Source organism: Oncorhynchus gorbuscha, linkage group LG22 (assembly GCF_021184085.1).
Source record: "Oncorhynchus gorbuscha isolate QuinsamMale2020 ecotype Even-year linkage group LG22, OgorEven_v1.0, whole genome shotgun sequence".
Classification (NCBI taxonomy): domain Eukaryota; kingdom Metazoa; phylum Chordata; class Actinopteri; order Salmoniformes; family Salmonidae; genus Oncorhynchus; species Oncorhynchus gorbuscha.
Window position 1 is genome coordinate 2,849,235 of NC_060194.1, and position 16,491 is coordinate 2,865,725.

Sequence of the window (16,491 nt, forward strand, 5' to 3'; positions counted from 1 at the left end):
GTCTCAATGACAATGAAGATCTTCAAATGGGGACATTTCTTTTTTTTTCAATTTCATATGACGACAGTACAAAGGGATCTCCCATCTGTCTCTGACCAAGTGATCAAAGAGATCAAAGGATGCTATTCAGTAGATTGAGCTCAAAAGAAATGTGTCCTCCTCATCAGCTGCTGACTCTGTATATACCAGGAAGCACTCTTTTACATCTATCACACCCATAGTGTATAATTGGTTCTGTTGCAAACCCATAACAGCTAATGTGTCTTTATAATAGGATTAGCTAATAACTTAATAATTACATTAGTGAATATGCAAAAATCATCTTACCTGCTGCCCGTGGTAAAATACAGCAAGGAGGAACATAGCCATCAGAAGCAAGGATGTCTCTTTAGTCCCAAGGAAGTTTCTGTGGAAACAAAACAGTTTCTATTGCAACAATACGTTTTCAAAATAATTCTACTTCGGGAAAAAAGTTACAGAATAGTTCAAGTAGAGTAGCCAGAATGCAATCCAAGACGTATTGTAAAATAGCAAAAGAGTAGGTAATGCTCCCGACGTTCACAGGGAATCGCAGTCACAGTAAACACTATGCGGATGTCGGCTCAAGTTAAAGCCAAGTGCTGACCGCTTCCCTACAACGCGCCTGTACATTTAGTGGGTTCACTCAGGCAACTACTCCACTATCACATATTTACAGTACAACATCCATGTGTTTCTGTGTTTAGAGTGCTTGTCTTATATATATATATATATATGCCATTTAGCAGACACTTTTATCCAAAGCGACTTACAGTCATGTGTGCATACATTCTACGTATGGGTGGTCCCGGGGATCGAACCCACTACCCTGGCGTTACAAGCGCCATGCTCTACCAACTGAGCTACAGAAGAACCACAATGTGTCTGTGCCTGTGTGTGTGTGTCTCCCCACAGTCCCTGCTGTTCTAGAAGTTGTATTTGTATCTGTTTTAAAAAATCTGATTCTACTACTTGCATCAGCTACCTGATGTGGAATAGAGCTCCATGTATCCATGGCTCTATGTAGTACTGTGCGCCTCCAATGGTCTCATCTGGACTTGGGGATTGTGAAGAGACCTCTGGTGGCATGTCTTGTGGGGTATGTATGGGTGTCCGAGCTGTGTGACAGTAGTTTAAACAGACACCTCGGTGCATTCAGCCTGTAAACACTTCTTACAAAAACAACTAGTGATGAAGTCAATCTCTCCTCCACTTTGTGTACATTTAATGGCTAGCCATATTGCCCTGTTCTGAGCCAATTGTAATTTTCCGAGGACCCTCTTTGTGGCACCTGACCACACGACCGAACAGTAGTCCAGGTGAACAAAACCAGAACCTGTAGAACCTGCTAAACTTACTTCTCCCCATTGTAGCTACTGTTGTATCAACATGATATCACCATGACATTTTACACTCCAGGGTAACTCCAAGGAGCTTAGTCACCTCAACTTTCTCAATTTCCACAATATTTATTACAAGATTTAGTTGAGGTTTTGGGTTTAGTGAATGATTTGTCCCAAACACAGTACTTTTAGTTTTTGAAATATTTAGGACTAACTTATTCCTAGCCACCCATTCTGAAACAAACTGCAGCTCTTTGTTAAATGTTGCATTGATTTCAATAACTGTAGTTGCTGAAGTGTATAGTGTTGAGTCATCTGCATACATCGACACACTGGATTTACTCAAGGCCAGGGGCAGGTCATTAGCAAAGATTGAAAAAGTAAGGGTCCTAGACAGCTGCCCTGGGGAAATCCTGATTCTACCTGGATTACGTTGGAGAAGCTTCAGTTAACCTGTATAGGGGGCAGCATTTTCACTTTTGGATAAATAGAAGTGCCCAATTTCAACTTCTTGCTACTCATGCCAGGAATATAAGATAGGCATATTATTAGTACAACACTTATTAGGACAACACTCTGAAGTTTCTAAAACTGCTTGAATCATGTCTGTGAGTATAACAGAACTTATGTAGCAGGCAAAACCCAGAGGACTAACTGTTCAGATTTGTTTTTGCCTCTGTCTGTTCCCTGAGTTGTCATTGCCATGGGATACTTCTTAGGAACCTGTTTTCAGTTCCTACCACTTCCACTGAATGTCACCAGTCTTTGGAATTTGGTTGAGGTTATTCATTTGTGCAATGAAGAAGAAGCACATCCAGGAACAACGTTACACTATTGAGAGTTGCACAAGATGTAAACAGGAGCATTGTTTGTTTACTTCCTGTATTGAAAACAGATTGCGCAGTCTACAATTTGATACATTTTTAACGTTTAAAAATACCTAAAGTTGTATTACAAAAGTAGTTTGAAATATTTTAGCAAAGTTTATAGGCAACTTTTGAAATATTTTGTAGTGATGCTGCGTTTTTTTGGAAGCAGTTTTTTTCTGGATCAAACGCGTCAAATAAATGGACATTTGGATATATATGGATGGAATTAATCGAACAAAAGGACCAATTGTGATGTTTATGGGACATATTGGGGTGCCAACAAAAGAAGCTCATCAAAGGTAATGCACGTTTTATATTTTATTTCATAGTTTTGTGTAGTGCCTGCAGGGTTGAAATATGCTACTCTCTTTGTTGACATTGTGCTGTCATCAGATAATAGCTTCCTATGCCTTCGCCGAAAAGCCTTTTTAAAATCTGACATGTTGGCTGGATTCACAATGAGTGTAGCTTTAATTGAAAATTTGATTTTTATATCATTTTTTAAATTTGCCACGCTGCATTTTCCCTGTTTTTTTTCTCCAAGTGACACGCAACAGTCCCCCATATCATAAGTTAAAGAACACCCTCTATGTTCTGTTAGACTTGCAACTCTTTGTCCACAATATAGCAGGGGGTGTAAAGCCATAACACGTGTTTTTCCATCACCAGACTATGATCGATAATGTCAAAGGCCGCACTTAAGACTAACAAAACAGCTCCCACAATCTCTTTATCATCAATTTATCTTAGCCAATCATCAGTAATTTGTGTAAGTGCCGTGCTTGTTGAATGTCCTACCCTATAAGTAAAGTCTGAAAGTCTGTTGTCCATTTCTTTACAGTAAAATAGCATTGTATCTGGTCAAACACCCTTTTTTACAAAAGTTTACTAAGGGTTGGTAAAAGGCCGATTGGTCAGCAATTTGAGTCAGTAAAGGGGGCTTTACTATTCTTGGGTAGAGGAATGACTTTTGCTTCCCTCCAGGCCTGAGGGCACACACTTTCTAGAAAGCATAAATTGAAGATATGACAACTAGGAGTGGCAATATCATCCACTATTATCCTCAGTCATTTTCCATCCAAGTTGTCAGACCCCGGTGGCTTGTCATAGTTCATAGACAACAATAATTGTTTCACATCTTCCACACTTACTTTACAGAATTTAAAATGACAATGATTGTCTTTAATAATCTTGCTAATGAAAATATAATTAACCTGTTGGGGATAGGGCTGTCTACTGCCCCCGCTGGAGTAATTGCGTGCCCATAAACTATTTTTTTTTGTCAAAAGTTGCTAATATATGCAAATAAAAAAATATTATTGAATGGAAAACACTCTAAAGCTTCTAAAACCGTTTAAATTATGTCTGTATGTAAAGCAGAACTCTCAGGGCAGTCATTCTCCCAAACTCTCTCTTGTCATCAGAAAAGTTGGCCCAACTTTGACGTCATCGCCCCCACCCTCCCAAGCACTTACAGGTCTGGAAAAGTCTCTCTGTCTTCAGCGCGATCTCAGCTTTCAAATGGGGCTTCTCATTGTGAGAATCGCGCGCTCACGAGAGTTTTGGCGGGCCGAAACCTTTCGGTCACGCGAAAAAACAGATCACTTTTATGCGCGCTCTGCTCCAGTTCTGTCTTTTTTCCAAGATCGATTATACAATGCATGCGTTTCTGTTCGTCCTCACGATTGATGTACACCTTTATAACATGTTAAAGCTTGATTATGAAGTTAGTTTGACAAGTTTAATCGACATATAATATGTAAGTTCGACGTTTTGGTGCGCATCCACTTGACTTTTGGCTACATTTCAACCGAAATGTGTCGTGTTTGAGAACCGAAAGACACAGACTGCAAAACTAAACGCTGTTTTTGGTAAGTATAATTCCTTCCAGGTCTTCTGATGGAAGAACAGCAAAGGTAAGGGAATATTTACGTGGTAAATTTGGGTTTATGTGGACTCCAAGATAGAGGAGCCATAATGCTACTTTTTGAGCGCCGACTCATAGTATAGCCTAGTGAACGAAACCTGTAACGTTAAAAATAAATGTAACACAGCGATTGCATTCAGAAGAAGTGTATCTAACTATATATATGTAGAACATGCATATTTAGTCAAAGTTTATGATGTCTATTCCTTGTTAGCTGACGTTATCTGCCGGAGCTATCGTCATTTCTCAGGACATTTGAGTAGCATTTTTTGAACGATGCATCATTGTAAACAGAGATTTATGGATATATATTGTCAGGACCCGGTTACGAACCCGGGTCTCCGGAGTGAGAAACAGTCACTTAACCAACTGAGCCACGAATAGTCGGCAGAACCCAGAATATGAGGCAGACACAGCAGTACTTGAGATGGTGTATTTAATGAAGTAAAAAGTGAAGTTCTTCAGGAAAACATGTAACTCCACAACCTCAAAAGGAATTCCACAAGAACAAAGGTAATCCTCCAAGACAAAAAAAAGGTAAATCCACAAGGTGGAAGGTAAAGCACAAAAAGCCTCAAAAGATACTCAAAAACAAACAAACAAGAACAAAAAAACAGAATTCCACAAGAGAGTCCACCGGGATCAACAAGAGTTCACAGAGTACTAGGGCTGGGTGCTAACATACAAACACAGAGCAAAGAACTGAGGAAAACAAAGGGTTTAAATACAATCAGGGGAAACGAGGCACAGGTGCAAATAATAATGGGGATCAAGGGAAAACAAAAGGTCAAAAGGCACAATGGGGGCATCTAGTGACCAAAAACCGGAACAACCCTGGCCAAATCCTGACATATATAGCATATTATTGAAAAAAACAAAATGTACTGTGTAACATGTTATATTACTGTCATCTGATGAAGATTTCAAAAGGTTAGTGCATGATTTTTCTTTTAATCCTGCGTTTGTTGATTGCATATTTTTTTCAACTTGGCTATGCAAATTAGCTGTGTCTTCGGTGGTGGTTTGACATGAATATGTGCTATGTTTTCGACATAAAACATTTTAGAATTCTGACTTGCTGGGAAGATAAACAAGGTGTTTTATCTTTCATTTGAGCCATTGGACTTGTTAATGTGTGGAGGTTAAATATTTTTAGGAATATTTTTGGGCGCCACCTTCCAGCTGGGGGGGGTGTTCCAAAATTGGAACCCTAGTCCCCTTCTGGTTAAAGCAATTTAAAATATCAGTCGGTTTTGTGATGAATGAGCCATCTGATTCAATGAATGATGAAGGTGAGTTTTCCTTTATACCCAAAATGTCATTTAAGGTGCTCCAAAGGTTTTTGCTATCATTCTTTATGCTTTGTTTCATAGTGTAGATTCTTCCTTTTTATTCAGTTTAGTCACATCATTTCTGAATTTGCAGTATGTTTGCCAATAGGTTGTGCAGCCAGACTTACTTGCCATTCCTTTTGTCTTATCCCTCTCAACCATACAATTGTTCAATTCCTCACCATTCCATGGGGATTTAACCGTTTTTCAGTCATTTTCTTAATGGGTGCATGCTTATTAGTAACTGGAATAAGCAATTTTATAAATGTGTCAAGTGCAGTATCTGGTTGCTCCCCAAGACACACTACAAACCAGCAAATATTTTTTACATCATCAACTTAATAATCACTACAAAACTTATTGTATGACCTCTTATACACTATATTAGGCCCAGCCTTTGGAACTTTGGTTTTCCTAGATAAGGCTACTATAATGTGATCACTACATCCGATGGGTTTGGATACTACTAAATTTCTGCAGCATTAGTAAAGATCTGACCAATACATGTTGATGATTTCATTCCTGTGCTGTTTGTAACTTCCATGGTAGGTGACTGATAACCTGAACAAGATTGCAGGCTCTAGTTAGAGTTTGAAACTTTGTCTTGAGTGGACAGCCAATCAATATTTAAATCACCCAGAAAATATACCTCTCTGTTGCTTTCACATATATTATCAAGCATTTCACAAATGCTATCCAGACAGTGACTGTTAGCACTTGTTGGTTTATAGCAGTTTCTCACAATAATGGGCTTTAGGTGAGGCAGATGAATCTGTAGCCATATTACTTCAACAGAATTTAACATGAGATCCTCTATAAGCTTTACAGGAATGTGGTTCCGAATATAAACAGCAACACCTCCACCTTTGGCATGTCTGTCTTTTCGGTAGATGCTATAACCATGTATTGCTACCACTGTATCATCAAAGGTATTATCTAAGTGCATTTCAGAGATTGTCAGAATATGAATGTTATCTGTTACGAGCAAATTATTGATTTCAAAAACCTTGTTTCTTAAGCTGTATGTCAATGTGGGCAATTTTCAGCACTTTTCTGGCATACCTGATTATTTTCATTGCATTACTGGGAAATGTAGCAGACATTCTCATGTTATTTCATGTTAGTGCAGGGTGAGCTGCACACAGTGGACATCCTACTAGGCAACACCGCCTCAATGCTAACAGTATAACTCTGGTTCACATGATTACTGCATACAATAGCTATAGGATCAGCAGAGACATTCAGGGAAGTAAGAGGGACATTAATTAGGTTACTTACATTGCATCTTCCAGTGCCCCTGGGATAATATACATTTGCTGAAGCATTATGACTTTGTTTCCAGAAGGTATCAAAATGGTCATTAAATGTTACACCCACAGAGCTGCAATAGTCTCGTAGCCAGTTATGGAGGGTAAAAGGTCTGCTGAAACATTGAATGCCACAATTTAGGGAGGTCACAGGCCAGATATTATGGTGCATTTGTTGGTGTCAAGCAGAGACCCAATCAGTTCTTGAAAATCCATCTTCAGCTGTTCTGAGCTGCCCTTCATAATGTAGTTGAATCCCACATGAACTATGACAGACTCAATTTTCTTATGTCAATCTGCTTTCAAACATCTTGCAGACACTCCAGTTCGCTTAGCAGCATGCCACTGCCTTTGGTTTGTACGACTTGTGACATGGGACCAGCGCTGATTGAAACAAGACTCTTGCTGTTCTCCGTCTACTTCACTACAAGATGGAGGAGGAGAAGCAGGTGGAGACGACTTCTTTGGCAGGCAAGATCCAGGAAGCACAGGCCATTCGGATAAGGACATATGACTCAATTGCAACCTAGCTAGTTGGCAGCGGGTGTTGACACAAACACTTATGAACAAAATAAAATCAAACAAATAAAAACTTTGGAAACAACAGGCCGAAACAACAGGTTGAGGCGCAGGAGGGATCGGAGCTCGTGAAAGGAGTTCGTGGAGCACATCTACAGTCAAAGATCAAAATATTGTATGTAAGGCCTCTATTTTGAGATATTCAAAGTTTCTGAGATGCCACCATGCCATAGTAGAGCTTTAGTGTTTTACGGACAAATACTTGGAAGAAGTGGAAAAAGATTGTAACTCAATGTCTGAGAGTCATTTAGAAGGGAGCTTTTAGCCTGCTGTCGCAGACTAAATGGCCTCTTGGAAAATAAAAAGATGTATGAGTGTGTTACTCCACTAACTAGCAGATGTAGAGTGGAGACACCAGGAGCAAGGTTGGGCAACTGGCAGCCTGTGGGCAGCATGCATCCCAAGGGTCCCCCTTTTGTAGGCCCTAATACACTACCGCTCAAAAGTTTGGGGTCATTTAGAAATGTCCTTGTTTTTGAAAGAAAAGCACATTTATTGTCCATTAAAATAACATTAAATTGATCAGAATAGAAACTGTTGATGTTGTAAATGACTATTTTAGCTGGAAACTGCTGATTTTGAATGGAATATCTACATAGGCGTACAGAGGCCCATTATCAGCAACCATCACTCATGTGTTCCAATGGCACGTTGTGTTAGCTAATCCAAGTTTATCATTTTAAAATGCTAATTGATCATTAGCAAACCCTTTTGCAATTATGTTAGCACAGCTGAAAACTGTTGTGCTGATTAAAGAAACAAAAACATGGACATCTTTAGACTAGCATTTGTGGGTTCGAATACAGTCTCAAAATGGCCAGAAACAAAGGACTTTTCTGAAACTCGTCAGTCTATTCTTGTTCTGAGAAATGAAAGCTATTCCATGCGAGAAATTGCCAAGAAACTGAAGATCTCATCAACACTGTGTAGAAAGAAGAGTGAGAGGCCCCGGTGCACTACTGAGCAAAAATACAAGTACATTAGAGTGTCTATTTCGAGAAACAGACGCCTGACAATTCCTGAACTGGCAGCTTCATTAAATAATACAGCAAATCACCAGTCTCAACGTCAACAGTGCAGAGGCAACTCCGGGATGCTGGCCAACTCATCAGCAGTGGATAAAGATGGAAAAAGTGAAAAATGGAGACTTGCGAGGTGAAATGGTACAGGCGGTAGACAAGAAAGAGGCGTTGAATAAAAAAAACTGGGCGTATCTGAAGGGAATGCCCATATATTAAATTAATAAACGCAGGAATTGGCTATTGCGCTAGAATAGAGTCAAAACCTAAACCAGGAATAAGAGGAAGTCCTTGAGGACAGACAAAAACAAATATAACAACTCAGGTATGTGGAGGAGTATATGCAATTGCCACTCCTCCGCCATTCGTCCCATGCTATAAGGTGACAACAGGTCACATCTGGAAGCCACCATTATACCTCTCTCTTAAAGAGAAAAAAAGAGCCGTATGGGTTGCGAGAGGCAGAGGACATGTGCATTAAGAGTCCAGATATAGTGGTCCCTTACTGGATAGTGGATCAGCAGGTTATCATAGAAATGTACGATCACACGGTTACGGATCTAGGTTATCTAGGTTATCATAGAAATGTGCGCCCAGTACGAACACACGGTTACATTTTATCTGGGACAAACCATGGGAGTATAACCCTATTCCCGATGATGCATATCCCCAAATACAGATCAAAATTCAGCATCATCAGCCACTGAGCATGAGCGAAATGCATAATATTATGAAAGAGGCACCGGATCCAGCAAAAGAGGGATTTATCAGTTTCCTGAGGAAAGAGGGATGAATTTTGGGGTTTTATGCTGGTGATTACGATCATATTGAATACTCGCTTTGCCAGGAGCCGTGTTGCCAACACTCGCACAGGAACATCGAATGTCGGCTTGGTCCTCTGTACACGAAGCATGTGACCCGGGGATAGCAAATTACGAAATTGAGGGATTCTTAACCACAGGTGGGAATATATTGTTTCGAGTGTGAGTAAAATTAGTAACTGTACACAGGTTCCGAAAGAAGGAATGTGTGATTATGTGGATCGGATGGATGATGCATTATGTACTAATCTGACAATGAGGGATAGATACGATCAAAATGTAGGAATAAGTACATCTGCTTTGATGTCAGGCTTGAAACCTGTCATTAAAACAGCTATTGTGGGGTTGGTGGACCAACATGCGAGGAAATAGTACAGGCGGCATTGAGATGGGAATCTAATTCCGCTCACTTCGCAGCCGTGCGAGTGGTTAATACAGCCACAGTGAAAGTGACTAACAGTAGTTTCAATGGCCAATGTAAGACAAAGAAACAGAAAGAAAAGGCTAGCGAGCTTGTGCTAAAACACTAGCTCCCTGTGGGGCCATCAAAAGCAGTCTAATGTCAAGATAAGTCCAGCATTTGTCGTGTATCCATCTACGTACTGTATAACAAATTCCCAAATGATTGGGAAAGGTACGCACCATCTTAATTGACTAAATTATTGTAGATAATGCCTATATTTGGGAGCAAACAATTGAAGGCATTTTGGTGTTAAGATACACTGTAATGTTACATCACTCACTCTGTGTTGTGGTGGACATAGTCGTAGCGTAAAAACAGGGAGGTGTAGAAGGCTTCAGTGAGTAGGGAGTAGATAGCAATCATGACCAGGAGCACAGCGAGCTTTAGGACCGAGTTCAGTCGCAGGAACACTGCGCACGTCACCATGGCGAGCACCCCCGTGAACACAAAATACTGTGGAGGAAAACATTGACACACACAACACTTACAGGGGTAATCTGGAATTGGTACATACATTTTTGGTCTTTTTAAATACATTTACTATAGCCATTCGTTCTTGAAGAGTATAACTATAAATGCCACGTGAGCTTAGTTTGGTTTGTGATGTTGTACTGCACCTCAGAGGTAAACATTTGCAGGACTAGTAAAGGCCCAGTGCAATACTTTTGTGACTAAAACAAATATATAATCAAATTATATATACAGTGCGTTGCAAAAGTATTCATCCCCTTGGCTTTTTCCCTTCTTTGTTGCATTACAACCTGCAATTTAAATGGATTTTAATTTTGATTTCATGTAATGAACATACACAAAATAGTCCAAATTGGTGAAGTGAAATGAAAAAAAAAGAATTAATCTGGTGCAACCAATTACCTTCAGAAGTCACATAATTAGTTAAATAAAGTCCACCTGTGTGCAATCTAAGTGTCACATGATCTGTCACATGATCTCAGTATATATACACCTGTTCTGAAAGGCCCCAGAATCTGCAACATCACTAAGCAAGGGGCATCACCAAGCAAGCATCACCATGAAGACCTAGGAGCTCTACAAATAGGTCAGGGACAAAGTTGCGGAGAAATACAGATCAGGGTTGGGTTATAGAAACCATTCAGAAACTAAATCCATTATTTAAAAAATGGAAAGAATTTAGCACCACAACAAACCTGTCGAGAGAGGGCCGCCCACCAAAACTCACAGACCAGGCAAGGAGGACATGCAACAAAGAGACCAAAAGATAACCCTGAAGGAGCTGCAAAGCTCCACAGCGGAGATTGGAGTATCTGTCCATAGAACAACTTTAAACCGCACACTGAGCTGGGCTTTACGACAGAGTGGCCAGAAAAAAAGGCATTGCTTAAAGAAAAAAATAAGCAAACACGTTTGGTGTTCGCCAAAAGGCATGTGGGAGACTCCCCAAACATAAGGAAGAAGGTACTCTGGTCAGATGAGACTAAAATTGAGCTTTTTGGCCATCAAAGAAAATGTCTGGCACAAACCCAGCACCTCGCATCACCCCAAGAAACCCATCCCCACAGTGAAACATGGTGGGGGCAGCATCATGCTGTGGGGATGTTTTTAATTGGCAGGGACTGGGAAACAGGTCAGAATTGAAGGAATGATGGATGACGCTAAATACAGGGAAATTCTTGAGGGAAACCTGTTTCACTCTTCCAGAGAATTGAAACTGGGACGGAGGTTCACCTTCCAGCAGGACAATGACACTAAGCATACTGCTAAAGCAACACTCACATGGTTTAAGGGGAAACATTTAAATGTCTTGAAATGGCCTAGTCAAAGCCCAGACCTCAATCCAATTGAGAATCTGTGGTATGACTTAAAATTGCTGTAAACCAGCGGAACCCATCCCAGTGACTAGATGTGCCAAGCTTATAGAGACATACCCCAAGAGACTTGCAGCTGTAATTGCTGCAAAAGGTGGCTATACAAGGTATTGATTTTGGGGGGGTGAATAGTTATGCACGCTCAAGTTTTCTGTTTTTTCGTCTTAGTTCTTGTTTATTTCACAGGAAAAAATATTTTGCATCTTCAAAGTGGTAGGCATGTTCTGTAAATCAAATGATACAAACCCCCCCCTCCCCAAAATATATTTTAATTCCAGGTTGTAAGGCAACAAAATAGGAAAAATGCCAAGGGGGTGAACACTTTCGCTGTATTTATTATATTATTGTAATTTTTTAAATTCCGATTCTCCAGGGGTGCTTCAGCACCCTTTGCACCCCTACTTCCCGCGGCTATGTTAATAGCTGTATGAATTCTCCTACCCTTTCAGCTGTCCCAGATTTCCCCTTTAATGATCATTATACAGTAGAAGGGCACAAAAACAGTTAAGTTCAGGAAATTAAGTTATTTTATTTATTGAGCTGGAAATTGCCAATTCATTTATATTGGGATTTTGATTTCAATGTTGTGAATTAAGGTCCTATTCATCCTATTGAGTGATGAGAAGACACTACATGACCAAAAGTATGTGGAAACATGCTCGATGAACATCTCATTCCAAAATCATGGGCATTAAAATATGGATTTGGTCCCCCCTTTGCTGCTATAACAGCCTCCGCTCTTCCGGGAATGCTTTCCACAAAATTTTTGGAACATTGCTGCGGGTACTTGCTTCCATTCAGCCACACGAGCATTAGTGAAGTCAGGCACTGATTAGGCCTGACTTGCATTCAGTGTTCAAATTAATCTCAAAAGTGTTCAATGGTTGAGGTCAGGGCTCTGTGCAGTCCAGTCAAGTTCTTCCACACTGATTTTGACAAACCATTCTGTATGGACATACATGTGCATGTGGGCATTGTCATGCTGAAACAGGAATGGGCCTTCCCCAAACTGTTGCCACAAAGTTGGAAGCACAGGATCGTCTAGAATGTCATTGTATGCTGTAGAGTTAAGATTTCCCTTCACTGGAACTAAGGGGCCTAACTCGAACGATGACAAACATCCCCAGTCCATTACTCCAAATTGTACAGCTGGCACTAAGCATTCGGACAGGTAGGGTTCTCCTGGCATCCGCCTAACCCACATTCGTCCACCAGACTTTCCAGATGCACTGCTAGCTATGAATTCTATCTGAGGGTGTTTGCATGTTTCGGTAACAATTCTAATAATGTCCCGTTTGGAATATTGGCAAGTAGAGGGGCTCCCCAGTGGGTGGGCCCAGGCACACATGTGCCTACGTGGCTGGATAACATGTTATCTTAGTTGCACCCTGTGAAGTGTTCCCCTGAAATACTAAATAATGCCATGTTAATACCATATTGTTAGTACACAGGTATAAAACCAAGTTAATGTAAAGTATTACTGTCTAGTACAGTTACCTCAGGGTAGAAGCAGATGTCAGGGATGAGGGTGGATGTGTTGAAGGTCTGGTTGCTGAAGGTGCTGGACTTGTCAAAATCACACCACAGCTGCAAGAGAGGAATAGAGAGAGATCAGTGTTGCCCATTATTGTCTCTATAAATAATCAGTGAGTGAATAATCAAATACAGGCACGTGCAGAGAGCACGAGCACCTGCCCTACCACTCATCAAGTATATATATTTTATATACCATTGTCATTGTTGTTAGGAACACACTGCCCACAAGACATTGTCAAGTTCACCACCCACATCCCTGGTCAGCCCTGAATGGAGCTCACAGGCACCCGGTTGTGCCTTTTTTTCCCCAGCTTGCCCTGTACCTAGATTACGGAGATATCCAAACATGCATGGCTTGATATGCGGTCTCCAGTCAAGTGTCTGTAGCAAGTCACCTATAGTTGAAGTCGGAAGTTTACATACACCTAAGCTAAATTAATTTAAACTCAGTTTTTCACAATTCCTTACATTTAATCCTATAAAAAATTCCCTGTTTTAGGTCAGTTAGGATCACCACTTTTTATTTCAGCTTCTACTTCTTTCATCACATTCCCAGTGGGTCAGACGTTTACATACACTCAGTTAGTATTTGGTAGCATTGCATACATTTTTTAAAACTTGGGTCAAACGTTTCGGGTAGCCTTCCACAAGCTTCCCACAATAACTTGGGTGAATTTTTGCCCATGCCTCCTGACGGGGCTGGTGTAACTGAGTCAGGTTTGTAGGCCTCCTTGCTCGCACACGGTTTTTCAGTTCAGGTGATTTTAATTTGGACCCTCACGTTCTAAGCAATACAAACACAAAACACTGTAAAAACACCAGCATATCAGCTCCAATGTATGTGATAGTATACAAATGAAAGAAAGGTTTGACATTGTGTTTTAGTCAAATATTGTATTTGTTTGTGCTTCTTGTGGTCAACTTCTTGCATTCAATTTGCAGTTTACAAATTATTTGTAATTATTTGCAGGCCCCCTAACCATCCACTCAAAAAAATGATCCCTGATTTACATCAATATTCGGTATGGCTGGCTGATAGCCTACATGCAGCAGAGAGGCAAAAATATTTGGGGGGAAATTCTGACCCAAGTTATGAGTGAGTAGAAGGAACTTCATTCCCTTTTTATGCACTTTTCTCTCTCTACACATATTCTGACCTTGAACTTAAGCAAGGTTTACACATGTGCCAGACAGATATTCCGTTTGGAGTGGAGTTTACAGAAATGGAGGTATGTCTACAGATATGCTGTATTCTGACCCTGACTTAATTCCACCACCTTTACACATGCGGAAACCATGAATAAGGTTGAGGAAACCATGAATAAGGTTGAGTGAACCTGTTGGTTCCAAGTAGAAAAACATCTACTTGCTGTTTTTCCCCCAATATAAATTACACACAGTCATTTATAAATTGATAAGAGCAAGGTAAATGAGTAAACAGCAGAGTGTATTAGTTGTCCTGCTTTCCCTATTTCACCATGTTCATGCTGCTTTTCTTTATTCTACAGCTACAAAACTCTTTCTCAATCAGTTCACTGTTGTGTGCCTCTAGGCTGTATGTGCTAAAAGCATACAGTACGTAGACCTTGCAACCTCGCAGACTAATGATGAATATTTCACAAGCTTTGATGGAAGTAATGACTTGCAAGCAATGTTGCTCTGATCCTGAAAAGAGAAGAACATTGCCTGCAGAAGGTAAATTGCGGTCAGTAGGGTCAGCTGTGAATCTATTGCTGGGCAAAGAACCATTCGTAGAATTGAACTGGCCCAATACCATTGAGAACCACTTACCAAACCAGCTCTGACTGTGCTGTAAAACTGTGACGTTGTGAGGTTGGACACAGGTGTAGAGGTGTAGAGAAGAGACCAGGCAAGGAATCAGTGGTTAAGGATACAAACTCACTCAGGAAACAAACACACATGGTAAACAATTCAAGCTACTGCAAAGGACACCAGAAAAAACACACCTCGTTTAAAAGGGATATCATAATGAGTAATAGGACACACCTGAGTGTCGTTAATGTCTCTAGGACGGTCTCTGCCGCCCTCTGGTGACAGGTGGAACCATGACAGTACCACCCCTTATAGGAGCAGCTCCAGCCGTGGAGCCAGGATGACCACCATGTAGTTTGTTGAAGTCCCAAACAAGTCCCGGATCCAGTTTGTCCCGGGCAGGCACCAAAGCCCGCTCCTCAGAACTGTAGCGCTCCCAGTCCACCAGGTACTGCAGGGTCCTCGAACCTGACAAGCCTCCAACAGATGCCGGACTGTGTAGGCTGGGCGGCCATCCACAAGTCGAGGGGGCTGAGGGACAGGTGTGGGGGGAGAGAAGGGACTGATCCTTACCATCTTGAGACAGGAAAGGATGGACAGACCCTCATAGACCTGGGAAGCTGGAGAGGATAGGTGACCGACCGGGTTGATGCGACTCAGGATCTTGAATGGTCCTAATGTAGCGTGGAGCAAGCTTCCGCGAGTCCACCCTTAAGGGAAGATCACGGGTGGAGGGCCACACCTGTTGACCCAGTCGGAGGAGCCAAACGGGCCTTTGGTGCCGGTTTGCCTGGCGTTGGTGTCGGGCAGAAGAGTGGAGCAAGGAGTATCACGCTCTGATCCAGGTGCAGTGACATTGTCGAATTAACGCCTCGGCTGATGGCACCTCCGTGTCGGCCTCTTGTTCAGGAAGAGGCCGAACTCGCACTCGAATGGCGACAGTCCAGGGGACGAGTTCGGTAGTGTTATGTGCATATTCCGCCCAGACGAGAACTTGCACCAGTTGCTGGCCTGAGTGGAGACGAAACAGCGGAGGAACTTCCCCAGCTCTTTATTGGCCTGTTCTGTTTAACCATTAGAACACAGAGGAGAGAATCAACGACGCCCCCAACAATGAGCAGAAGGCCTTCCAGTTCGTGTGACTGTGATCTGAGACAATGTCATGGGGAAGTCTGTGTAGTCGAAAGACATGGGTAATAATGAGATCAGCGGTATCCTTCGCCGAGGGAAACTTGGGTAAGGCGAGGAAATGGGGAACCGATCCATGACCACCAGAATAGTGGTAAGCCCTTCCGGGTTGGAGCGAGTGGTCGCATCGGCACTTCGCTCCCGCGGGTAGTATAACTTTTTCATTACATTTCATTATATTTCATTATAGCACAACGGTTTGATTTGTCTAATCTTAGCAATTTCTTCTCAGCTAGCTACATAGCCGTCTTTGTATCAAAGATAATTGCGTAATTATCGTATTTCGCCGTCCTAACGTAGTCTTCACTAGCCAGCTAGCTAACGTCCACTGATTAGCTGCACTGGAGAAACTATTACACTCAACTGAACGACTTGATTAGTGTAGTGTTAGCTAGCTACATAGCTGTCTTTGCTGTCTTCGTATCTTCGTATCCAAGATAATTGTGTTGTTTAGGTTTAGAGTGTGTAGTCTT

General features: G+C 41.4%; 1 protein-coding gene across 2 annotated transcripts in view; it reads right to left on the minus strand.

Moving 5' to 3' along the window:
• Positions 1–16,491, minus strand: part of adcy8 (adenylate cyclase 8 (brain)) — a 254,215-nt gene that overhangs the window by 39,791 nt on the left and 197,933 nt on the right. For both annotated transcript variants that reach the window (XM_046321942.1, XM_046321943.1), the window contains 3 exons: positions 13,019–13,108; positions 9,958–10,130; positions 328–406 (listed from right to left, as the gene is read on the minus strand). In XM_046321942.1, the coding sequence (XP_046177898.1) occupies positions 328–406; positions 9,958–10,130; positions 13,019–13,108 (342 nt within the window). The remainder of the gene's footprint in view (positions 1–327; positions 407–9,957; positions 10,131–13,018; positions 13,109–16,491) is intronic.